Source organism: Malus domestica, chromosome 11 (genome assembly GCF_042453785.1).
Source record: "Malus domestica chromosome 11, GDT2T_hap1".
NCBI classification, from domain to species: Eukaryota; Viridiplantae; Streptophyta; class Magnoliopsida; order Rosales; family Rosaceae; genus Malus; species Malus domestica.
Genome location: NC_091671.1, coordinates 33,440,948 through 33,468,044, shown reverse-complemented (window position 1 = coordinate 33,468,044; position 27,097 = coordinate 33,440,948). Strand labels below are relative to the sequence as shown.

The 27,097-nt window shown below is 42.5% G+C and overlaps 1 protein-coding gene and 1 long non-coding RNA gene across 2 annotated transcripts; both read right to left on the bottom strand.

The window, feature by feature from the left end:
• Nucleotides 1-10,764: 10,764 nt before the first annotated feature.
• Nucleotides 10,765-13,258, bottom strand: LOC139189588 (uncharacterized). The gene is made up of 3 exons (XR_011573362.1): nucleotides 13,155-13,258; nucleotides 12,976-13,069; nucleotides 10,765-10,984 (listed from the first exon to the last, which is right to left on the bottom strand). It is a non-coding gene; the product is annotated as an uncharacterized lncRNA (long non-coding RNA).
• An 11,269-nt stretch (nucleotides 13,259-24,527) lies between these two features.
• LOC139189539 (uncharacterized mitochondrial protein AtMg00810-like) lies at nucleotides 24,528-26,512 on the bottom strand. The gene is made up of 3 exons (XM_070808508.1): nucleotides 25,706-26,512; nucleotides 24,690-24,812; nucleotides 24,528-24,614 (listed from the first exon to the last, which is right to left on the bottom strand). The coding sequence occupies exons 1-3, from the start codon at nucleotides 26,510-26,512 to the stop codon at nucleotides 24,528-24,530; spliced, it is 1,017 nt and encodes a 338-aa protein (XP_070664609.1).
• Between the last annotated feature and the right edge of the window lie 585 nt (nucleotides 26,513-27,097).

The following is a 27,097-nucleotide window of genomic DNA, read 5'->3' as shown; positions in this document are numbered from 1 at the left end:
CAACGCGCAATGCAGAATATCTTCAATGACATGCTACACAAGAACGTAGAATGCTATATAGACGATGTGGTGGTCAAGACAAAGAAAAGATCAGATCACTTTAAGGATTTGCGAGTAGTGTTCGAAAGGTTGCGAAAATACAACCTCAAGATGAACGCGTTAAAGTGTGCATTTGGCGTCACATCTGGAAAGTTCCTCGGCTTCATTGTCAAGCATCGTGGCATTGAAGTGGATCAATCAAAGATCAAGGCCATTCAAAGTATGCCTGAGCTAAGAAACCTGCACGAGTTGAAAAGTCTACAAGGACGGCTAGCCTTCATCAGACGCTTCATCTCCAACCTTGCAAGGCGTTGTCAACCGTTCAGTCGACTCATGAAGAAAGATGTTCTGTTCGTATGGGACAAAACATGCAACAATGCTTTTGAAAGCATAAAGAAATATTTATCAAGTCCACCTGTCCTGGGGGCACCTATACCAGGGAAACCGCTTATATTGTACATTGCTGCTCAGGAAAGTTCAGTTGGAGCACTCTTGGCACAGGAAAACGAATCCCAGAAAGAATGAGCGCTTTACTACCTCAGTCGAACGTGCGTTGAGTTGAACTACTCCCCAATAGAAAAAATGTGCCTTGCTTTGATGTTTGCCATCCAGAAGCTCAGACATTACATGCATGCTTACACCATCCACTTGGTTGCTAAAGCTGACCCGGTCAAATACGTCATATCCAAGCCAGTTTTGACAGGGCGACTAGCTAAATGAGCATTGCTTCTCAATCAATACGAGATCATCTACATCCAGCTAAAGCCGTCAAGGGACAAGCGCTAGCAGACTTCCTTGCCGACCATCCAATCCCAGCTGATTGGAAAATCTCAGACGACTTGCCTGACGAGGAGGTGTTCTACATCGACATATTCCCGACATGGACGATGTTCTTCGACGGATCTACACGAGCAGATCGAGCGGGGGTAGGAGTAGTATTCATGTCGCCACAAAGGAAAATACTACCTTATTCATTCCAACTAAGCGAATTATGCTCCAACAATGTCGCTGAGTACCAAGCACTGATCATCGGGCTCTAAATGGCAATCAACATGGAAATCACAGCCCTTGAGATATATGGCGACTTTAAGCTCATAATCAATCAACTCCTGACTGAATATGAAATGAGGAAATATGATCTCGTCCCATACTTCCGGCTGGCAACACAATTGTTACAAAGGTTTGAAGCCGTAACACTAGAACACGTGCCAAGAAAAGAGAATCAAATGGCAGACGCTCTCGCCAACCTAGCCTCGAGCATGACATTAGGAGAAGACGAAGCTGCAAATGTGCCGGTCTGCCAAAGATGGGTAATCCCGCTTGTCACTGAAATGGTACTAAGTGATACAAACATTATTTCAATACTTCCGGTCAACATTGAAGAGTGGAGACAGCCTCTGATCAACTACTTGGAGCATGGAATACTTCCAAATGATCCAAAACATCAGTCTGAAGTACGTCGACGAACACATCGTTTCCTCTATTACAAAGGGACACTCTACCAGTGATCTTTTGAATGAGTACTTTTGAGATGCCTAGACGAGGAAGAAGCCAATCAAGCCATGGAAGAAGCACACTCAGGAATATGTGGGGCGGATCAGTCCAGACCAAAGCTTCATTTCCAGCTCAAAAGAATGGGTTACTACTGGCCAAGCATGGTAAATGACTGCCTAGAACACACCAAAAGGTGCCAAGCCTGCCAATTTCACGCTAACTTCATACATCAACCGCCTAAACCATTACACCCCACAGCTACTTCATGGCCATTCGATGCATGGGGATTGGATGTCGTAGGACCAATTGCACCAAAGTCATCTGCAGGAGAAGCTTACATCCTGGCTGCAACAGATTACTTCTCCAAGTGGGCTGAAGTCATACCCCTGAAGGAAGTCAAGAAAGAAACTATCGTCCGTTTCATCAAGGAACATATCATCCACTAATATGGTGTGCCTCGCTACATTGTCACTGACAATGGAAAACAGTTCTCTAACCAACTCATGGACAAGCTCTGCGAGAAATACAAGTTCAAGCAGCACAAATCCTCCATGTATCATGCTCCGGCCAATGGTCTCGCAGAAGCATTCAACAAGACATTGTGCAACCTCCTGAAGAAGGTAATCGGCAAAACAAAGAAAGACTGGTATGAAAGAATAGGCGAAGCACTTTGGGCATACAGGACGACATATAAAACGCCTACCCAAGCTACACCTTATTCTCTCGTATATGGCATAGAAGTTGTTCTACCGCTCGAAAGTCAAATCCCCTCGCTAAGGATGGCTATACAAGAAGGCTTGACTGATGAAGAGATTGCAAAGTTGCGCCTTCAAGAGTTGGAAGCCCTGGATGAGAAAAGACTCGAAGCCTAGCAACACTTGGAGTGTTATTAAGCACGACTCTCCAAGGCCTTCAACAAGAAAGTTCTCCCTTGTTCTTTTCAAATGGGAGATCTCGTCCTTTCATTGCGTAGACCTATCATCACAACTCACAAGACAAAGAGCAAGTTCACGTCAAAGTGGGATGGACCATACGTAATACAAGAAATCTACACCAATGGCGCCTACTTAATTATGGTGAAATACGGCTTGAAGATCGGCCCTATCAATGGCAGATTCTTGAAACGCTACTACCCCTAAAAAAAAAAGCGACAACTCCTGCTCTTTGTTCGCACGAGCCTAAACTGCATGAACCAAAGCTCCTGGCCCGCAAGAGCATAAAATGTGTACGGCGAAATCATTATCAAAATCATTGTTAAATTCATCGCTCATTTGAACTACGTCATGACTTGATCCCTCCTCAACCGAGGGTACGTAGGCAACTTGAAACTTCAAAACTTCAAGTACAGTCACATCACCAACAAAAAAAACACAAACACTTTGAAGAATAAAAAGCAAGTTTAGAATATGAATACTTTATTTCTTTAAAAGGAATGATTTGGTTACAAAGTCGTATTACAAAGGTGAGCATCACACCAACGTCACCACCGAGGAAAGTTGTGACCAAAAGACACTACACAGCATAAACTCGCTGCAGTCTTTGACACAACCTCACACCGTAAAAGTGACACATTGGAACAAGCTCCAAGCAGCAACGGCAAAGAGCCCACGGCAAGCACCAAGGTCAATGTGCACACCAACGTCACCACCAAGGAAAGTTGGGACCAAAAGACACTACACCGCATAAACTCGCTGCAGTCTTTGACACAACCTCACATGGTAAAAGTGACATACTGGAACAAGCTCCAAGCAGCAACGGCAAACACCAAGGTCAATGTGCACACCAACGTCACCACCAAGGAAAGTTGTGACCAAAAGACACTACACAGCATAAACTCGCTGCAATCTTTGACACAACCTCACACGGTAAAAGTGACACATTGGAACAAGCTTCAAGCAGCAACGGCAAAGAGCCCACGGCAAGCACCAAGGTCAATGTGCACACCAACGTCACCACCAAGGAAAGTTGCGACCAAAAGACACTACACAGCATAAACTCGCTGCAGTCTTTGACACAACCTCACACGGTAAAAGTGACACACTGGAACAAGCTCCAAGTAGCAACGGCAAAGAGCCCACGGCAAACACCAAGGTCAATGTGCACACCAACGTCACCACCAAGGAAGGTTGTGACCAAAAGACATTACACAGCATAAACTCGATGCAGTCTTTGACACAAACCTCACATGGTAAAAGTGACACACTGGAACAAGCTCCAAGCAGCAACGGCAAAGAGCCCACGGCAAGCACCAAGGTCAATGTGCACACCAACGTCACCACCAAGAAAAGTTGTGACCAAAAGACACTACACAGCATAAACTCGCTGCAGCCTTTGACACAACCTCACATGGTAAAAGTGACACATTGGAACAAGCTCCAAGCAGTAGGACGACAAACAGTGCAACAAGGACGGTGGGCAGTGCAATGATGCGCAACAAATAATGCAACGATAGTGGTGTAGCAAGCACGACAAAGAGGCAGCTACAAGACGGTCCTTCAAAGCACACTACAGTAGCAAAGAAACCAAAATGCTACGCAACCCCGCAGTGGTTACGCAAGCAGTTTCTTGCACTGCACGGCGACGTCACCACCAAGGGGAGAACTGTGACCAAAAGGCATTACACAGCGAAGCCCCGCTGCAGTTTCTTGCACAGCACCACACGGCAGCGCACCACCGAGGGAAAACTGTGATCAAAAGGCACTACACAGCGAAACCCCGTTGCAGTCTCTTGCATAAGCCCTAGGCAGCAGAAAGCACAGATATGCCCACGTCCTACTCACTCCAAATACCATGTCTCTGAAAGCTTCGCGAGGGTTCTAGGATCATGCTCTGCCTTCTCCAAAATTAAAGATTCTTAGCATCATATCAAAATAAAAAAAATAATAAATGTTTTATTAAAGAAAGTCAATTTCATTACTATATATATAAACAAAATAAACAAAAAAAGAAAAAAAAAACAAAATAAAATCAGAAGATGGAAGCTTTTATCCACACTTACTGCTTCCAAAACCTCCCCGACTTCTCGACAGAACCCGGCTCAATCGTGGGCTCAAATCATACTTTTTCTCCGAGACCCACCTGGTTGCTCAGAAGACCGACGCCGTCTTCTCCAACCTCGGCATCCAAAAGGCGACGTCATTATGATCTTCCTCCCCTCCATTAAAGAAGTAGCTACGCCAACATCAGTAGCTCAAAAAAAAAAAAAAAAAAAGCAGTCGCGGTTGCAGACTTCGACGAGGATGGATCATATGCTGATGCAGGCGACAATACCAAGCAATAGAGCACGGCCAAGAACGTGAACTTCACCCAAGGCCCTACTCGAATCGGAACAGTATGTGTGCGAAGATCTGCAAACAGAGAATTCCTCAAAACACCCAACAAGAAACGGAACCCAGGCCCAGATCTCAGGAACCCACCTGATTTGCTCTCTAAAGCCAGCGGCCGGAGCCAAGATCTACGACATCTTTCGAAGGTCCATCGACATCAAGCATCTCACCTACACCAATCTGAATCGCCTCGCACATCGATGGCTTTTGAACTACTGAAAGAGTACAAGGAGTTGCAGGGATATTTGAGGAAATGTAGGTGCCGGTGCTGATAGTTCACGGTGGCGAGAGCGTCCTTTGCAACCCGGCGTGCGTAGAAAAGTTGTATAGGCGCCCGTCGAGCAAAGACAATACGATCAGAATCCACGAGGGTGGCACCAACTGATCGACGAGTCCCATGAAGGTGTGGACATGGTGTTCAGAGAAATGGTGGTGTGGCTTTACTCCCGAGCCAGCGTGTGTGCAGGCATTTGGAAAGAAAAAAAAAACCTCCCTCCCCGAGCAGCAGCTTGTGGGTTGTACCAGAAATTTCAAATGGTGGGCTGCCATCTCAAGCATCTAACTTCCTTCTTCCCTGTTTCTCAGCTCACGGCAAGTGTCAGCCAATTCGTTCCCTTACTCCACCACCAGCCGTGCGCGCCACCTAGCCCCTCATCTCACCGCAGCCTGATCTCGTCTTCTCTCGTCTGCCCTCATCTTCCCCTGCAAATGCAACTGCAGCTCAGCAGCCACACCTTCGAGCGCACAAGGCCTCCACGCCAGCTCGTATCCTCCAAGCTCCTATCTCGCACCCTATATATATATATATATATATATATGTAAATGTATGTACGTACGTATGTATGTGTGCATGAAAAAAATTATAATATAAAAAAAGGAAAAAGAGGAGACATGGTGCACCCGGCACCAAAAGCGAAAAAAATTAAAAAAAATATAAAAAAATGATGGTGTCAGCCACCACCCTAAAATATATATATATATAATGGATGGTGCATTTGGCACCGAAAGCAGACGGAAAAGAAGAAAAAAAATATATATATATATATAAAGAAGAAAGTGGATCCTTGGTGGCTAGCACCATGCAAAAAAAAAAGGGAAAGGGTTTTGGAATGGTGGATCAGCCCACGTGAAAAAAATATATGTGTATATATATATATATGTGTGTGTGTGTGTGTGTACATAATATATGTATGTATACAGTAAAAAAAAAAAAAAAATGCATTAAGAGAAATAAAGTCCATTTTATTTATTTTTTTTTGGAAATTTTACATAAATTTGCATTATACATACCTTATAAAAAAAAAGTCAAATCAAAATTACAGGAGGGGATATTCAAAGATGATTAGGTGGTGCCTCATCACTCGGCGGAGCTCCAAGAAGAAGAGGCGTCGGAGGTTGACTGTTGGAAGCTTCACCACTCGGCGAAGCTCCAGGAAGAAGAAGCACCGGAGGTTGACTGTTTGGAACCTCAACACTCGGTAAAACTCTAGAGGACGAAGGCAATAGGTGCCTCTAGAGTGAAGCCACAAACATCTGATGGTCACTCTGAATCCGACCTTCGAATTCTTGCAGCTGGTCGAGCTTTCTCTTCATGCTCGTCGAGTAACTATTGGCAAGCATGTGCAACTCTCTGTTTTCATGGTTGAGCTTTCTAATCTCCTGTTTGAGACTCATCACTTCAGCCGCCAATGATTCAACTTGACGGGTTCGAGCAAATAGACGTTGGGCCATATTAGACACAGATCTTGCACCCTGCACACTAAGAGCCAGAGAATTCTTAACAGCCAACTTATCAGACCATTTGGAAAGTAGTTTGTTATCCTTAGGAGTGACAAGGTTCCTAGCCACTACCGCAGCGGTCATATCATTCTTCATCACCGAATCCCCAACGGTAAAATGACCAGTAGGGGATATGAAGGATAGGCGCCATATGTTGTCTGAAGAAGGCGGGACTGCCTCTTCACCAAGGTTCAAGTCAAGATGACGGTCGGAGGGGCCAGACATTTTCAAAAGTGTTGAAAGAAAGAAGAGGTCGGACAAGTCAAGATCGTAGAAGTGCAAAAAGGGAGTTTTTTTACAAGCAGAAATTCAAGTGTGCTTTGAAACGTCCTGCGTACCTCTATAAAAATCAGCACTCGACGGGATTTTAGCGATCGAAGAGGCGAACTCAGAAATCGAAGAGGTGCTAGCTTTCTCAAAAGTTGGGCTTGCTCGGAAACCACGGGCCAATCTTCATTTCCAGACTTGTCCGCACTTGTCACATGCAACCTCTGCACTCGACGGAGCTTAGAAATCGAAGAAGCCAATTCAAAAATCGAAGAGGCAAGCTCAGAAATCGGAGAGGCATCTTGCTTTTCCAGACGCGTCAGCACCCATCATACGCAAACTCAGCTTTACGGAAATCACGGGCAATTTGTCAAAGCGCCGATCCCAGATAACGAAGAGGCGCCAGGGTTTTTTAGCCTCGTCAACACCTGTCACATGCACACTCAGCTTGGAGGAAATTACGGACAATTTGTCGAAGATTTTTTATGAAAAAAAAAAAAAGCATGTGAAGCCATACTGATCAATCACTCAATGGTTGCCGACACGAGTGAAAGAATAGTACCTCTACAGGTATTAAAGAACTTCCTATAATTGTCTACCTTCACCTTCCATAGCAAGGTAGACATACAGAACCTTTCTTCATCTCCGAGAATGCTTTCCCAACGAAGCCTCTCGAGTCACTCAATGTTCCTTATTCCTTGGGGTACCTCTGCAAGCAAATAACACCAAAGCAAAAGTATCTCATATCACCAGGGTAGAAAGCAAAAGTATCTCATATCATGCTTTCTCCCTGTCCTTTCCTTTGTCATTGTTATTACCTACAAAGACAAGGATAAATAAAGCAATATGTCGGAACCTCCACTCAAACTTGGGTAAGGAATCGACTACCTGGAACCTTTGCCTGGTTGCTTACCTGGTATTGCTCTCGAGTACTCGTCCTCCACTGCTGCTGTACTTCCAAAGAAGCTGCCACATCTGCCTGGAGAATAGATAAGGCAAGTGAAAATGATACCTTGCAGCATGTGGAAACAACGTGCAGAAGAAACAAGCAGAGAAGAATGCAGCCTGCACAGTCAACTCAGCAGAAGGAGTCTGAGTTGAGGAACTCGAGGAGATGCCACTTTTGCCTGGAGAACAGATAAGGCAAGTGAAAATGATACCTTGAAGCATGTGGAGACAACATGTTGATTTCCTTCAAAATCAAGTCTTCCCTTCCCTGCACAATTGACCAACCTAATAGAAGGAGTCTGAGTTGAATCCAAGAGCTCGAGAAGCTTCAACAACATATTGACGGCACCATCGCCGAAGAGCAAAGCCTCGATATGCAACGCTGTCAAATCGCCAAAGCAAGAGTATTTCATATCATGCTTTCTCCCTGTCCTTTTCTTTGTCTTTGTTCTTACCTGCAGGACAAGGAGAAAAAAAGCAATCAGCCAGCACTTGGTTTCAAACTCCCAGTCAGGAACCGACTGCTTGGAACCCTTCCCTGATTACTTACCTAGCACTACTCTCGAAGTACCCATTATCTCAACATCTTATGCTTCCAGAGAAGATACCACATCTGCCCGAAGAACAGACAAGGGAAAATGATACATTGAAGCATGTAGAGACAAGCACAACAAAGCACATGCCAATTCATTTGCTACTTCTTCAAAATCAAAAGTATCTCATATCATCAGGGTTGCAATCACTCTGGGTAGTGGACTAGTTTTGACCCACAAATTCTTAGGTCGACTAGCTAGGCGTTGTGGGCTGCACGTGCCAATTCACCACCCTTGAATCAAATCCTTAAAGATCAAGTCACCGACCGGAAGAAGAGCCCATCAATCTTGAAGATCATACCGTTAACCAAACTGCTCAGGTGTGAATTAGAAAGATTGAACAAAGCAACAAGTCGTCACCTTCACCTCGTGCCTGCTTGCCATGTGTTCGAGTCAACCTTCAAGAATCAAGCCTCAACGGCCCTGGAAGAAAGCTTCCAGCTAAATTCAAGATCAAGCCTCGACGGCCCTTGAGGAAATCACAAGTCCGATTCAAGATCAAGTGTCTACCACCCTTGAATCAAATCCAGTTCAAGAATAAGCTGTGGAAAATCAACAATTGGAGGAAACCAGAAAATCCTCCAACCTAGTTCAAGAATAAGCCTGTGAAAAGTCAACAATTAGAGGAATCTAGAAAATCCTCCAACCCAGTTCAAGATCAAAGCTGTGGAAAGTCAACAAGCGCAACAAAATATGTGTCGATTCATCCACTACCAAAGCCAAAGATCGTCTACCACATGAAGCTCCTTGTGGTCCGATTTCAACCCTCAAGATCAAGCCTCGACGGCCCTTGAAGACATTTTCAGCCCAATTCAAGGTCAAGCCTCAACGGCCCTTGAAGAAATCTCCAGCCCAATTCAAGATCAAACCTTGATGGCCCTTGGATCGACATCTACAATAAGGGACTTCAAAACACATCTCCTACACATGACAAGCACATGTATACGACGCGCCTTGAAGTGGGGGCATTTGTAGACATCGAAATTTCGGTAAATAAATGTTGACCGATAAATCAAAGTTTCAACGCTCATGTATTACATAAATTTTACACGTAGCGTGTCTCTAAACAAAAAATCAAGAATCATCGGAAAAGTCATCAAACAAGACACGTGTCAACACCTGGCAGAAACGACTTATTTCATCTGGAATATTATATTCAAAATTAGGCCTTGGAAAATTCTATAAATAGAAGCCAATTTCATTCATTTCATTTCACCAATTCATATTACACCTTGAAGCTCTGAAGCTCTGAAACCCCGAAGCTCTCAAGCATCCAGGTTCCCGAAGAATCAAGAAAGCCTTCTTCGTTCTTCGTTCATCGTTCTTCCAAGATCAAGCCCCGACGGCCCTCTTGAAGAACTTCCACCAATTCAAGATCAAACCCCAAAAGCCCTTGAAGATCCGTTCATCACTGTTCTTCAAGATCAAGCCCAAAAGCTCCTTGAAGATCCATTCATCACCGTTATTCAAGATCAAGCCTCAACGGCCTTTGAAGAAACACTCATCCTCAAGATCAAGCCCCAACGGTTCCTTGAAGATCCGCTCAAATCCACCTTCAAGATCAAGCCCACGGCCCTTGAAGAACGTTCATCCTTAGATCAAGCCCAACGGCCCTTTTGATCAATCGCACATCCACAAATCAACACCTTACGGAGATTGAATCAGAGGATCAAATTTGAGAGAGATTGTAATCCAAAATCATCAAATACAAAATATTATTTTGTGCACATTGTTCTTGTCTCCTTCCTTTCAGGAAATTTTCGTGTTTACAGTATAAAAACATAATTCAGATCCACACAAAAAATCTTGATTTGAATTTGGGATGTTCTTGACTAAAACTTGGTGGATTTAAGAATTAATTAGGTTTCAATCTTAAACTAAACCAGTAACAATTGTTCTTAAACCACAGTACTTCATTAATTAGGATTTTGGACGGTATGGAATGTCATTGGAGCGAAGGACAAGAACCAGAGACGGCAATGGAAGCTAACATTTGACGGAGACTTTTTTTTGTCGCCCACCGCTTCAGATTTTTTAATAATAAAATTTAATTACACAACAGAGTAGTTTCGTAATTTATTTTATTTTCTTTTTAATGTTTATGGGCCCACCATTGCGGAATAGTTAGAAGCAATTAAACTTCAAAACAAGAAAGCCACGTGGTTTGTTTTTATTGGCTCTGTACATATACAACGTGGAGTGCCGGGAACCTAGAAAAATTTCTCCAAAGCGTGAGCAGCATATTGAGGTAAAGTATGCACATTTTGGTATTAACTACATTTCAGCAGCTTTCGGTTGCAATTGGCTAAATAGTGTACTTTTGTTGGAGTGACCTGAAGAAGCTGCACTAATTTCCTCCTCGTTGTGAGTATTGTTTCTGATGAAACTACTAAACCGCCTTGCAGAAAGCTTTGGAGTTCGCTCCAACGTTTATTACGATCAACATAAACTATACCAAATTTTGTTTCAAACCCACTAAGCCATTCAAAATTATCCATCAAGCTCCAAATGAAATAGCCACGTACATCAGCACCATTCCTGTGAAATAAAAACAAGGATTCTTTAGATATAGACTCTTGCAGCTCTTATTTCCTATATAAAAACTCACCTAATTATAAACATCCAATAAAACCTAAATTTAAAAGTGATTGCCATGTAGGAAAGTAATTGACCTATTAATACAAAATATTTACAACTTGTCCACAATATTCAAAATAAATCAATATATATTATTACTCAATGAATAAATAATTTATTGCATATTATTACCCCTAACACACACACACACACATATATATACATATATACGTTCAAATGTATATTGTCACATCCCAGACCGACTCCGCCGTAGCACGATATTGTCCGCTTTGGGCCCCTTTGTTTATGGGAACTTACACGAGAACTTCCCAATGAATCATCTATCCTAGGGATGCTCTCGCCCGAACTCGCTTAACTTCGGAGTTTCGATGAAAGTGAGTTCCCAAAAAGTCTCGTGCTATAGAAAGGGGAGCATGTACATGTAAAACACATCATCCCCTCTCCGTTGGTCGATGTGGGATCTTACAATCCACCCCCTTAGGGGCCCGACGTCTTTGTCGGTGCACTCGCACCACACGGCAGAGTGGCTCTGATACCATTCTGTCACATCCCAGACCGGCTCCATTGTAGCACGATATTGTCTGCTTTAGGCCCCTACCACACCCTTACGGTTTTGTTTCTGGGAACTCACATGAGAACTTCCTAGTGGATCACCCATCCCAGGAATGCTCTCGCCCAAACTCGCTTAACTTTGGAGTTCTAATGGAATCCGAAGCCAATGAGTTCCCAAAATGCCTCATGCTATAAGGAAGGGAGCATGCACATATAAGGCACATCACCCCCTCTCCGTTGGTCGATGTGGGATCTTACATATATAGTACTACCATAAGCTCAATATATATATATATATATATAGTACTACTATACGTTCAAATATATATATATATATATATATATATATATATATTTATATATGTATATGTATATGCACAGTACTACATATATGATCAAACATATTATACTAATTAATGTACCTATATGTAAGTTTGTGATGAGCAAATAACATATATTTTGTAGGTATCATCATATATATTGGGCACATTTTATTATTATGTGTACAAAAGAATAGGTAAAATAGTATTGAATAAAATAATAACATAATTTTTTATGTAGGTACATATTTTGCATACATTGGGTTTGCTTTATTATGTTCTATATGTATTTTACATATAATGGGGAAATTATTTTGCTTTTTTTTTAAGCAATCTAACATTTTAAAATTCGAATAATAGGTGCACTGAGTCAAATAACATTTTTTGTAGGTAAATTATTTTGCATGTTTTTTTTTTTTTTGGGTTATATATACGTGTGTGAAATAATTTACCTACATTTATATGTAAAATATAATTTGTTGACATAACTAAGTATGTATTAATATTATTACATATATTAGGCATGTTTTATTGTTATTATATCTTAGGCAATAAATTTATTATTTATTATTTATTATTTTCGTAAAATCATTAATTCTCTCTTACAATCTATATGGAACTAATTGTGTACATTAAACATTCAAATAGGGGTGTTTTGGGCATCGAAAATTTTTAAATGTGTAAAGTAAAAAATAATTCATGAATTTGCGGATATGGAATCTAGTTAATGGGTTTTATTTGAGTAAAAAACTTATGACGGGTTTTATGTGAAGAAAATTAAATTTTAGGGGCTAAAGTCATATTTTCAGTAAAAAGAAACAAAAAAATATCAGAAAAATTGTACAAATATTTAGTTAGAAATTTAAAAATGAAATTAAGTGGGTTTGATATATATATATATGTGTGTGTGTGTGTGTGTGTTAGATTTTTTTTTTTTTGAACTATTAAATATTTTTGCACATTGGAGAGGAATTGAGTCAAATTTAGATCGTTAAATTCATTTGACTCCAAATTTTCCCATGCATTGGAGATAACTCAACGGGTAACTCGTTGGCTCACCTTATTGCTTTGGCTAAAAAAGCAAGGTAGCCTTTGTGAAACTTGATCCGATTCCAGTCTTGTAGTTCATTCTGTGGTGTCGGTGAGGAGTATCCTGCCATATTTGGAGAAAAAAAAAATGATTTTACGCGACCTGCTTTCCATCAATTAAAGCAACCAAGGTGTGGCCATTCACTTACCATTTTCAGTAACAAACATGGGCAGGTTATTGTATCTTTGCTTAATATAGTCTATAATCTTCTCCATGCCTCTTGGAGCAACAAAAAAACCTAGCGATTCCAGTCTAGAAAAGACAAAACAAGATGAATATGTTAACGTGCCTATTTGGACCAATAATCGAATGAAAATTGACGGTCTAATAGCATAACATGTTAGACTAATAGTAAATGTTTTATATACCAGTTCTCCAATCGCAGCGCCATCCCAATACCCAGTTGTGTTGACGTAGCCTCTAATGGCATGGTCCCCGCCTGAGGGGCAAGGGGAGTGGAAACAGTCCTTGGCATATAGTGTTGTATAGTGGTTGAGTCCGATGAAATCTATGCTGCCTCTTAACAGCTCTTTTTCTTTGGGGAAGAACCTTGGCATTTCCAAGCGAGGGCATTGGCGCATTTCAGCGGGGTATTCTCCATACACTAAAGAATCCAACACCCTTTTGGGAAGAATTTAGTCATCCATTCTAGTATATTTATGCTATTTTTATACTCTTAATTATTACACATTACTATTATACTATGGTTAATATGCAATATATTAACAGAAAAAGTCAAATTGTCAACCGCCGAAAGATTTCCGGTTATATATGCGAGCAAAAATAAGAAGCTGACCAATTGGGGATTCAGCAGATGTTAATGTGGCGAAAGTCCTTGCACATAAATTAGAATTGGATACTGACTATATCGTACATTTTCTTGCATCAGATAATTAAGCAAATTGGTAAACGAAAAAAGAATCACTTACCGGGCCGCATTGAAAGCTAAGACTCTATCAACAGCATGCAGGTCCCTTTCATCGTCTCGAAGAGGTTCATACCAGTGACAATGTGCAATAATTCCGACAAACCCATGTTGTTTTGGCTGTTTCAATTTGTAGTAATGTTTTTTTTTCAACTTTGGCTAGTGTGGATGCAAATTTCTTCCTCCTTGATCTTGGACAATTTTGCCCCTACAAAACAATTAACACCTTAGGTTAAGGCCAAGAGCCTCACGCGCCCACGATGAATGGGGGGGGGGCTTTGGCCGAAGAACCTCCGATGCCAAAGTTAGAATTTAGAGAGAAAGAGTGTTTAGAGAATTTTGGGATTTTTGCCAAAGTGTTGGAATTAGTGTTTGGTAGAAATGGGTGAATATTTATAAGACTAAGTTGGTCCATTTTTCCAAAGAAATGGCCGGCCACTTTGTCCATGTTTTTAGTGAATTTGTGGTTTAATTAGCCACTTTATTGGCTAATAAAATATGATAGAAATAAATGGGGGGTTATCAAATTGAATGATTAGCTTTATTTGGGTAATAAGATGGAGAAAGTCAAAAAGGTAAGGAGCAAAAGGGAGGAAATGTGGCCGGCTACTAGGTGGGAATTTTAGGTTTAATTAGCCAATTAATTGGCTAATTAAATATGAAAGGAAATATTTTAGTATTTATGGTATTGATTGGCTAATAAAAGGGAAGAAATGATGGGAAAAAGTAGAAAAAAGGTAATGGATTAGGTTTTGAATGGGATAGCCGGCCCTATAGTATTTTTTAGGTTTGAGTGGATGTTTCAAATTGATAATTAAGGGATTGATTGGGTAATTAATCCCTTAATTAATCAATTTTTTAGGAAACATGAAAGGATTATATTATTTAGCTAATTGATTAGCTAAATAATGGAATATAAAACATATAAAATAAATTAAGTTTTGGGAATTACCTTATAGAAAGGATTTGATGAAATAGGCTTTAAATCGTTACCTATTTTGAGCACTTTTAACTTGGTTGAAAGATAATTTCCTACTGCTTGCGCGTAGGAATCCCGGTATGCCTCGAGGGTATTTTTGTCCTCTTTTGTCCAAAAGTCCACGTGTCGCCTAGTGAACATTTTTGGCTCCACAAATGCCCCCACACCTGTTGGGTTGCTCGCAGAAAAGAGCAGCAGGTGTAGAGATCTTCTTGCTTTAGGAAACTTAAGACTGCTTCCTATTTTGATGTTGATTCTCTCTTTAATAGGAAATTAGATCCTTCTAGGAAAGGGAAATAAATTTCTCTCAAAACCTATTTAAGTCCATCTTAAGTGGGTTATTAAATCAACTTTGGAGAGTGATTTATTCTACCCTACAAGAGAGAGATAGCTTAGAGGATATTTGTTCCCCCTTCTCTAGCAATCTTCTACATCTTGCCCGTGCAAAGGACCGTCTTTCGTTGCTTTCTTCGTCTTCTTTGTGCCGCACCGATGTAAGAAAAATTTAATTTTTCTTGCCTTATTCTTGGATAGTGCTATTGCGGGGCAGCCGTCGAGGTGGTGCGGCACATCGGCTGGCAGGGGCCAGGAGTTGGCTCGGCATGGGCCGAGGAGATGTCGTGGCAGGGACTACTGCTTGGGCAGCTTGGCTTGGCTTGAGCCAAAAGGCAGCTTGTGCAACTAGGGTCGCGGATTGTGGCGCTGGGGCGTAGTGCTAGGCGAGCCGCATGGCTCATGTCCTTTGGGCTTTTGGACCTGACTCGGGCCAGGCTGGCGATTGAGAGAAATAAGGAGATTGCGGGTCTCACGGGCTGCTGGAATGTTGGGCATGCAGGCCTCCTGCCTGCTGGAATACTGGGTTAAGCTCCCCTGCTGAGTACCATGAATGTCGTTGGCTGCTTAGTCATCTTTGCTGAAAGAAATGTGGGCTGCTCCGGAAAGAGGAGGTAAAGAGGATCAAGGCGGATGCATTGGCTCGTCTGATCGCTGTCGTGGAGCTTACTATGAATGAAGATGGAAAGAAGAGATCTTCCCTGCCTGCTCATGAGATGCCAGTTAAGAAAAAACTGAAGACTTCTTCTGCTGCTCATGAGGGTCCGCTTGCTACCGAGAGGTATGTGATTGACATGACTTCTTCCAATGGGAAGAAATGTAAGGCTGCTAGATCTGAGCATGTGGCGTCTTCCATGTTGAGAATGGCTAGTACAATTGTGGATAAGATTACTCAGCGTAAAGGTTTTATCATGCCCCCAGTGCCGAAGTCTGTACCAGGACGTTCTTTGGGAGCCAAGTCCGGTTCACCTTTGTAGAGACTTGCTATTATGAAGAGTGGTAAGGTGGACTCTGCTGCTAAAGTGGCGCCAAAGCCTGCTCCCTTTGCTGCTGAGATTGATTCGCCTCAGATTCAAGATCTTAAGCTTGCAATTTCTGAGCTTCGTTTCGCTACTTATGCTAAGAAGAGAGTGGATGAGCTGTAGCGCGTCCATGTTAGTCTGCTTAAGAAGAATAAGCAGCTGAAGGGTGAGAAGGATGGGCTTGAGGTTTTAAGACCTTCTCTATTTCTCCGGAAGACTTGTTTGCTTTTACTTTTAAGGCTTCCATTGGTGAAGTAGTTGGAGAAGTTAGTGCCCAGACTAGGGCAGCCGGGGGTGAAGCGCCGGATGATGCCGCTGCTAAGAGCGTTACGGCTGTTGAAGGTGTGGCGACCGAGTAGTCGTGGGATGTCCAAGCTGCTGTAGTGTAGTATTTTAGGTAGCCTTTAGGATTTTCTTTGTTTTTCCTTGTAGCTCTTGTTTTACTTGAACTCATTCGGCCTTTGCTAGTTGTTTATAAACATGTTTTCCTTCGTTTTTCTTCATCTTCACTTCTTTTGTTCATGCCCTAACCTTTAGACTTGATAGACCAGTGGCAGGCATGCTACTTTTTTATAAGCAGACAAACTCGCGTAGCCTATGCAGCCGTAGGTGTTGGTGTAGAACTTTGCAAAGTTGTTAGCCATAGGGTTGGCAGCCGGATGCCTTACTTACAGAAGCAGACAAGTCCGCGTAACCACTAGGCTGTTAACCTTGACTTTCTTCAATTCCGTAGGTTGCGTAGCAAGTATCACAACACTTTAGGACTTGGTGTAGGTTGTTCTGCGCTTGGCAGAGGTGAAGCTTATCGACTACGTAGCATGTCGGCAGTGGATAAAACTTCGTATATGCGCGCTAGCTTGTTTAACCTTTCACAAGAATGTGCGGTTGTATAAGTCTAGTGCGGCTTCACTGCTCGAAGGGCAAGCCGTAGGCAGTCTTCCGGAATCCGTAGGCTACCTTAGTGCACTCGGTAGCAGCTTTAGGATTCCAGGGCAGCCGTCCATCGGATGTACTGCGTAATGTGCCCTCTCCGTCTCTAGGGCCCGGTTCCCCACGGATTAGGCCAAGAGACCCAAAATCCTTCAATTAGCTAAGCCTTGAAAAAGACCATTGCGGCTACTTCTAGGAATCCCGGCGCAAGCCATCGTGCATCTAGTTATACTAGGGCAGCCAGGCTCATCCACGTCTGGATATTTGGAGTGTAAAGTTTATCCTTCCGTCTTGGAGAGCTGACCCATATGGGTGTCGGAGAATTGGTTTACCCTCTCGCACTGGAGAGCATGGTTGGTCCCTCGGGGGGCGCAATTCCTGCGATGAGTCCCTAAGAAGGGCGCAGTCTTCTTTTGAAGTGCAGAAGTGATTAGTTGTTGTAAGCATGCAGCCAAGCCAAGTTGTGATTACTTCTAAATTCCTCATTGAAAAACGAGTGAAACGAACGAGAACTTTAGCTGTAAGGTAGGAACTGCATAACAACTGGATAGTCCTCAGCTTGTGAGGTGGTGCCCGTCAAGCTTATTGAGTCTTCGGGTTTTGATGTAGCGGGAGGTCACACATGGTACTTCTTCAGATTGTAGGCCATCCATTTCTTTTCAATCTTTTTGCCGCTTCATGGTGGTGAGGGTGTAATTGCTCTTGCCCCCTACTCTGCTGATCTTGTACGGACCTTCCCAGATGGGATCCATCTTTTTGGAGCCTTCTCTGCCGGCAATGATGAAGGCTTTTCTGCGCCGTCGACATGCAAATGCCAGAAGTCTCCATCGGGTGGAGTAGGCGCAGCTAGAGTGTGCTCGGCTACTTCTGAGGCATCGTTGGGCCACTCTGTTGCGTCACCTAGGTTCGGCGTGAAGGCGCAGTAGGGAGCTGTCGAGATGGGGCCAAGTCATACGCAACATGAGATGCTCAACTACCGGTATTGGGCCACTCTAGAGTTGAATCATTGAGCAAGGGTCGGCTAGGGCCGTGTGATGCGCAGCAAGAAATGGTACTCAACTACCGGTACATGTTGCTCCTATGTAGAATCTTTCAGGGTGACGAGGATAAAACTTGCTTTCGAGTGTGTCCTTCCAGTGTTGCGTTCGTCAGAAAACTTTACATCCGCCAGGGTCTACGCCTTTATCGTCGCGCGTCTGGATTGGGTAGAATAGTACGTCATTAGGATGACTGCATGCGTTTGAAAGTAAAACTTGTGCTTCTAGGTTGCAATAACTATCGCCAAAGTTAGCTTTTGAATTTTTAATAACATCGAGGAGAGCTTTTGAACTGTAGAATACAGGTAGTCGGGCCCCCCTCTTCTCGCATGATGGTAGAGCTTATTGCTACTTTAGATACCGTCAAACATGTGAATAAGTCCTCCCTGCTTCTAGGGAGGTGATGTCGGGTACTTCTTCAAGTCCTTGAATGTGCATTGGCGAGCCTCATCCCAAAGTGCATACTTCTCTGCCAAAGAAAAAGAGTCTGCCAGAGTTAGATCTTCTTTCATGATCAATTTTCCGAATAGCGGGTGGTCTGCTGGAAGTCCTTTTTGGAAGGCTGCTCTAGCTATCGAGTAGTTGCATCCGACTATTTTTGCCTTCTCTACTTTGAACCTCCTCACATAGTCGCGAAGTGACTCCTTTGGGTTCTTCTTGACGTTGAACAAATGATCAGACTTCTTTTTTATCGAGCGATAGGATGAATATTCTTTGGTGAAAACCAAAGAAAGTTCGTAGAAATTCCGGATGGATTGTGGCGGCAGGGTGTAGAACCAATCTTGCGCCTCGCCTTGTAGAGTGGTGGCGAATATCTTGCACATGAGCTCATCGTTGTTTCGATAAAGGATCATTGCGCTTCGGTAGTACTTTAAGTGTCTCTCCAGGTCTTCATCCCCTTTGAAAGATGTGAAATGTGGCATGCTGAACTCTCGTGGAGGCTCTACCTGCTCGATCTCATCCGTGAAGGGTGACCTGCTTATGTTGGTCATGTTCCGTCGTAGTGCCTCGTCGGTGACCTCGTTGCGTTGGAAATCACGCAATCGCTTGGTCAAGAGTCTCTCTACTTCTTCCTGAATTTGCCTTTGTTGGGGTAGCGAAGCTCTCGGCTGCCCCCAGCTATGACTTGCTGGTCTAGGCTGCTCTTCCATGTGTTTGGCTCGTCTATGCCGCAGATGCAGTGCATGTGGTGCGTTCCTAGCAGGCGAGCGAGTTCTTCGCAGGCTGTTGGTTGAACTTGAGCTGGATTGAGTGACTACTTCTCTCCGTCCGTCGTGCTGCCTACTCTGATGTGAGGTGGATGATGCTCCTTATGGGCTTAGCCGCGAATGAACACTTTGTCCGGAAGGTTGTTCATGTTGACTATCAGAGTGTGACCCCAACCGTGAATGTATGCTCATCCGTGGGCCTAGTCGAGAGTACACGCTCCTCCGCGCGCTAAGACGGGAGTATACACTATCTCGGGGGCCCAATTGGGAATGTACACTGCCTGAACGTTCGGCTCGTGGCTGGTCGAATGGCTGCTTACCGGGACGCTGCTGGAAAGGTTCGTCTGCCCTTGTCCTACTTCGGGATACCTCGTCCGAGGCACGTTGGATCCCGATGCGTTGCAAAAGTTGATTCACCAAAGTTGTCTGTTGTGCAAGGGCGTTCGTCAACTCTATGACTTGTCGAGACAAGTGTTGTTCGCCATTTGGATTGGAAGGAATGCGCCTCCTTGGGCAGTGGAAATGTGGTAGACTTCGGGCGCGAGATTTGAATTGGGAAATGTCAAATCCGCGAAAAAATGTGGTGAGAATGCCCCTAGCTCGATGGTAGGTCCGGATGGTTGAGATAGTCTTGGGTCGACTTGGGCTGCTTGGAAAACCACTGGAGCAGGATGGGCCGTGAGAGTGGGCTGCTCGTCGGGAGCAGGCTGGGTCACGAGAGCAGGCTGCTCGGCAGGAGCAGGTTGGGCCGTGAGAGTGGGTTGCTCGACGGAAGCAGGCTGGACCACGGGAGTGAGCTGCTCGTCGGGAGCAGGCTGGGTCACGAGAGCAGGCTGCTTGGCAGGATTGGGCTGCTCGACGGAAGCAGGCTGGACCACGGGAGTGGACTGCTCGTCGGGAGCAGGCTGGGTCACGAGAGCAGGCTGCTTGGCAGGAGCAGGTTGGGCCACGGGAGTGGGCTGCTTGACGGAAGCAGGCTGGACCACGGGAGTGGGCTGCTCGTTGGGAGCAGGCTGGGTCACGAGAGCAGGCTGCTTGGCAGGAGCAGGCTGGGCTACGGGAGTGGGTTGCTCGTCAGGAGCAGGTTGGGTCACGAGAGCAGGCTGCTTGGCAGGAGCAGGCTGGGCCACCGGAGTGGGCTGCTCGACGAAAGCAGGCTGGGCCACGGGAGTGGGCTGCTCGATGCGCGGTGCATGTGAATGCGAGGCTTGGGCTTGGGTCCACGTAAACTTGGATGGCACGGCTTGGATCGTGGTCTTGGTACCGTGAGCCTTGGATGGCACGGCTCGGGCCGTGGTGAAGGCTCCATGGACCTCGCCACGAGTGGCTACCGAAGTAGCCACCGCGGTGGTTCCCATGGTGGCCGTGGTGAATGGACCATGGACCTCGCTGCGGGTGGCTACCGAGGTAGCCACCACGGTGGTTCCCATGGTAGAAGCTTGTGGTGATGATGCCGCTCCCCTTATTGTCGCATTTTGCCTCATGGATCTCCGAGCCGTGGTGAAGGCTCCATGGACCTCGCCACGAGTGGCTACCGAAGTAGCCACCGCGGTGGTTCCCATGGTGGCCGTGGTGAAGGCTCCATGGACCTCGCCACGAGTGGCTACCGAAGTAGCCACCGCGGTGGTTCCCATGGTGGCCGTGGTGAAGGCACCATGGACCTCGCCGCGGGTGGCTACCGAGGTAGCCACCACGGTGGTTCCCATGGTGGAAACTCATGGTGGTGATGCCGCTCCCATTATTGTCGTATTTTGCCTCACGGATCTCCGCAATCCCATTTCTTGTATATTAGAATTTTCACTTATGAAATTTTCTAAATTTCTAGCCATTATATTTTGCTTATACGTTTTATCAAATAACCTTTGCAAGTAAAAAAATTCTAATAATAAGAACGTATGAAAAATATTCAAATGGACTAGAAAATAAAGAAAAAACCTTTTTGTGCGAGAGTCTTCTACGAGTATGGATTTCAACTCTCAATGAAAGCACCAATTTGTGGATGCAAATTTCTTCCTCCTTGATCTTGGACAATTTTGCACCTACAAAACAATTAACACCTTAGGTTAAGGCCAATAGCCTCACGCGCCCACGATGAATGGGGGGGGGGCTTTGGCCGAAGAACCTCCGATGCCAAAGTTAGAATTTAGAGAGAAAGAGTGTTTAGAGAATTTTGGGATTTTTGCCAAAGTGTTGGAATTAGTGTTTGGTAGAAATGGGTGAATATTTATAAGACTAAGTTGGTCCATTTTTCCAAAGAAATGGCCGGCCACTTTGTCCATGCTTTTAGTGAATTTGTGGTTTAATTAGCCACTTTATTGGCTAATAAAATATGATAGAAATAAATGGGGGGTTATCAAATTGAATGATTAGCTTTATTTGGGTAATAAGATGGAGAAAGTCAAAAAGGTAAGGAGCAAAAGGGAGGAAATGTGGCCGGCTACTAGGTGGGAATTTTAGGTTTAATTAGCCAATTAATTGGCTAATTAAATATGAAAGGAAATATTTTAGTATTTATGGTATTGATTGGCTAATAAAAGGGAAGAAATGATGGGAAAAAGTAGAAAAAAGGTAATGGATTAGGTTTTGAATGGGATAGCCGGCCCTATAGTATTTTTTAGGTTTGAGTGGATGTTTCAAATTGATAATTAAGGGATTGATTGGGTAATTAATCCCTTAATTAATCAATTTTTTAGGAAACATGAAAGGATTATATTATTTAGCTAATTGATTAGCTAAATAATGGAATATAAAACATATAAAATAAATTAAGTTTTGGGAATTACCTTATAGAAAGGATTTGATGAAATAGGCTTTAAATCGTTACCTATTTTGAGCACTTTTAACTTGGTTGAAAGATAATTTCCTACTGATTGCGCGTAGGAATCCCGGTATGCCTCGAGGGTATTTTTGTCCTCTTTTGTCCAAAAGTCCACGTGTCGCCTAGTGAACATTTTTGGCTCCACAGCTAGCTAATTAAGGCCAAGAGTATGAACATGTTGTATGCAATACTTACATACCTGAAAAAGCCTCTGATATTGTCAACCGCCATGGCATGAGCTATTAAAATGTTGTGCATTGCAATGAGAAGCTCTACATCAGAATTGCCACTTGAACAATTCCCAAAAGGGGGCGTGCAACGAGCAGGTGGGTATACTCCTTGTATGTAAGTAAAATCAACCAGCATATTGTTGGGGCTTAAAAAGACTTCACTACTTTGGAGATGTTTATCTCACAAAGAAGAATGCAATGCAGTGGAATTGATAGGCAAGAGAAAGAAAGAATACTCAAAGTATTACACAGATTTTTATTCACTCACAAACTTAGTACAAGAGGAAACACTCAAACACTCTTAGAAGCTTTGTTGCTTCCACTACTACAAATTTTTACATACATGATGCAGTTTATGGGTCATGTTAAAAGTTTAATGACGCAAGGGTTTAGCGTCATCTTTGTGGGTGTCATTAAAGATATTTTTTATGACGTTGAAAGAGTGTCATGTATTACTTTTAAGGACACCTAACAAGTGTCATTGAATTAAGAACTTCTGTTATCTATTACCATTTAAGATGCAGAATAAGTGTCATAAACAGATGATTGAGTGTCATGGTATACTAATTATGACATACGCACAGTGTCATGTATAGCTTTTAGAGACACCTAACAAGTGTCATTGAATTAAAAAAGCATGTCATCTATTTCAATTTGAGACACAGAATATGTGTCATAAACAGAGGAATGAGCATCATGATATACTAAACATGACATCTGTATAGCGTCATGTCTATAGCACAACAGCATCATTGAATATTAGCAACGACACACAAAGCTTGTCATAAACCATTCAATGCATGTCCTGAAATATGTTTAATGACATATGTAATGTATTTTTAATTTGAAAACAAGACTTACATAATTCATCCAAGAAGTAAGATATTTACCTCAAATAAAATAATATTGCTTCATAAATTTGTAATTCACCCACCACCAAAGTATTACAAAAGACAATATAATGTGTAGAGCTTTCCTACTAAAATAAAACTATAAGTTCACTTAATTTAAAATTTCACAAACTAGCTAATCTAGTGTTTCATCTATTGGGATGAATTCATCAACATACTCAGCCCACTGTATTCTTAATGCATCAATTTCCTGTTGAGTGTATGTAGCTTTTATCCTTCAAACTGCTCCTGCAAAAAATAAATAAATTGATTGAGAGGATCCTTACCATAAGACAACAGAAAAACAAAAAGGAAAACTCTTTGTTGATCATTGTGGATCTTCCCGTCTCCCTTGTCCTCGTTCTTCTTGATTTGTGCACAACTAAATAGAAACCGTAAATTAGTGGTTCAATTTGCAGTTTAAACTAGTGGTTAAATAAAAATAGAATAAAAACATATTTATCCAAGACTTGAAAGCAAAGCCTAAACCTAATGCAATTTTTATGAGGTCTGGGTGGAGGGCAAGTCTCTAACATACTAGCTGAGATCAAACTTGTGGTGCTACAACTTATCATCTCAATAATTGAACTAAAAAAAATTAACATAAAATTTGTAAGATTATAGACTGAATGAGCAAGATACAAAATTATTCCTATGACCAAAATGAAGATAAGTGACAGAAAAAAGCAACACGTATGCAGAGAGAGGGAGGGAGATTGTACCCTTGGAGTGATGTTTGTCATCATCACTGAACAAAATTTTGATTCTAAACAACATGTCATGATTCATATAAAAAAAATCCAGGAACAATTTTCAAAAGCATATAGAAATCCTCTAAACAAACCTACTCTCTTAAATACTAATCCATAAGATTGCCTCTGCTTGCTTTACGAATCCTACAAATATCAGTCTATTAAATATGAATCATGAAGATAAACCTACTCTCTTAAGCATAAACCAGATGCGTCACCACCTTCTGTCCAGAACCCAATTCTGGGAGCGGACACTCGAGAATGAAGACATCAGACCAGAATTGAAACAACTACAAACTAAACTGACTAAACCACTTAAAACCACACAACTAAGATAAGAGTTTGTATCATAAAAGCATAAGTTTGTGTGAGTGAAAATTTGAGTACTGACAATGGTTCACTTCTTCTTGGCAGCAGACTTGGTGACCTCGGCACCACTGGGATCCTTCTTCTTAACACTCTTGATAACACCAATTGCAACAATCTGGCGCATGCCACGAACAGCAAAGCGACCTAATCAGAAAAGGTCTCCACAACCATGGGCTTGGTACATCTTCACCATAACTGCATCTCCGTTCTTCAAGAACTTTGTCTCCTTCTCAATCTCCTTGCCAGACCTCCTGTCAATCTTGGTAAGGATCTCATCGAACTTCCCAACCTTGTGCAGTTGATAAACAACGCGCTTCTCAAGCGTAGTAGCATTAAAAAGAAATAATCTATAGCTACGTGAGAGATTTAAGGGATAAATCTTCCACTTTTCCCTTTAAAATCTTCCGCATATTTTATTGAACAAAAAAAAAATTCTTCCTCCCATTTTTTTTAGTTGCGTCATAATATTACTTTAATAACATTTTTAATAAAAAAACGTCATTAAAAATTTTACCAAGTGTCATGAAAGCCCTATTTTGTAGTAGTGTTCTTCTCACTTTTCACTTGGCACTCTCACTTCTCACTACTTGCTCTCTTGGTTGTTACAAATGGTGTGGATGCCTTCCTTTTATAAGCATGGATGGAACCTTGGAGAAGCATGGAAGCATCATGCTAGAGATATCTAAATAATTCCACTACCTTCCTAAACTAGAATTATCTACATTAATCTTGTATGTTGGTGGAATCCTCACCATTCTTCTAGACTCTTTCACCAACTTGAACTTTGCTAGAATTCTCTAGCATGTGCATGGATCTTTTTTTGTGTATGGGCCGGATCAATTGTCTTGGGCCAAGACAAGATTACAATTCAACATCCCCCCCCCCATAATCTTGTCTTGTGACGCCGATTGAGTTCCTCAGTCTAATAAAGTCTTCTTGTTTGAGTGGCTTAGTGAATATGTTTGCAATTTGGTCTTGAGACTTCACGTATTCCACTTGCACATCCTTTCTTGCAATACACTCTTTTATGTAATGATAGCGGGTATTTATGTGTTTGCTCCTGTCATGGAATACTGGATTCTTTGCTAGAGCTATTGCAGACTTATTGTCGACATAGATCTCTGTTGGCTTTTCTTATGGCATACTTAATTCTTTTATCAAGTTTCTCAGCTAGATTGCATGACAGACACATGAGGTAGCAGCTACGTATTCAGGTTCGCAGGTAGAGAGAGTGACAATCGGTTGCTTCTTTGACATCCATATGAATGCAGTGTCTCCCATGAAGAACACAAATCTAGTAGTGCTTTTTCTATCGTCGGAATCTCCTTTAAGATATCGAAGAATTCTTTTGGCGGTCTTCAAGTGTGTAGTTGTGGGATTCTCCATGTAGCGACTGACTAATCCGACGGCATACAGAATGTCTGGTTTTGTGCATGTCAAGTAGCGCAAGCTTCCACCTAAACTCTTGAAAAATGTTGGATCTACACTTTCTCCTTCGTCATGCTTGGTTAGTTTGACTCCGCACTCCATTGGCGTGCTTATGGGCTTACAGTTTTCCATTTTGAACTTTTTCAGTATCTCCTTTGTGTAGCTTTCTTGGGAGATGAAAATGCCTTCTTCGTTATACTTAACTTCAATGCCTATGTAGTATGCCATCAACCCAATGTCGGTCATCTCGAATTCTTTAGTCATCACTCTCATGAACTCTTCAAACATTCTTGGATTACTTCCAGTGAAGATTAAATCATCCACATATAAGCACACAATTAGAATATCTCCATCTTTGACTTTGATGTGGAGAGCATGTTCATGAGGGCACTTGGTGAAGTTGTTTTCTTGGAAGTACTTGTCAATGCGATTATTCCATGCTCGTGGCGCTTGTTTTAACCCATAGAGGGCTTTCTTTAGCTTCAGAACTTTGTCTTCATTCCCTTTGATTTCATAGCTTGACGGTTGCTGAATGTAAACTTCTTCTTCAAGGACTCTATTTAGGAAAGCGGACATCACATCCATTTGTTTTGAGCTACCAAAGAAATTAGTAATCATATAGTTTCCAATCGAGCAACGGGTGCAAATACCTCATCATAGTCGATTCTGGCTCTTTGACTATAGCCCTTCGCCACTAGTCTCACCTTGTATCTTTCGATCTCTCCATTGGCATTTTTCTTTGTCTTGTACACCCACTTGACTCCGATGGCTTTGTGTCCTTTTGGAAGAATAGCGAGTTCCCATGTATTATTCTTCAGGATTGCTTCAATTTCTTCATCATTACTTTCCTCCACTTAGTACCTTGCACTACTTCTTGAAAGTCAACTGGTTCACAATCAGCAAAGAGACAGAAAAGTGTAGGATTATCAAGTCTTTCAGCTACCTCATAGAGATCTCATAGACTTCTTGTGCGTGGTATTTCTCTTTCATTTAAACTCCCACTTGACGATGTTAATGTTGTTGAATTACCATGATTGGTTGATGTTGGTGAAGCATGTGGAATAGTGGATTCTTGTTGAACCTCTCTTGCTTGCTCCATCATCCCTTGTCCATTCTCTTCTTCAAACTGAGGAAATAAGTGAAGATCACTTGCATGAGAGCCAAAATCTC

Excerpts from the sequence above, each read along its gene's own strand:
- LOC139189539 (XM_070808508.1), bottom strand. The coding sequence starts at position 26,512 with ATGGATGTGATGTCCGCTTTCCTAAATAGAGTCCTTGAAGAAGAAGTT. Across the intron at positions 24,813-25,705 it reads CTACCTGCGAACCTGAATAC|CGCGTTGTTTATCAACTGCA; the intron begins GTAGCTGCTACC and ends ACGCTTGAGAAG. Across the intron at positions 24,615-24,689 it reads AGAACGGAGATGCAGTTATG|ATTGTTGCAATTGGTGTTAT; the intron begins GTGAAGATGTAC and ends GGCATGCGCCAG.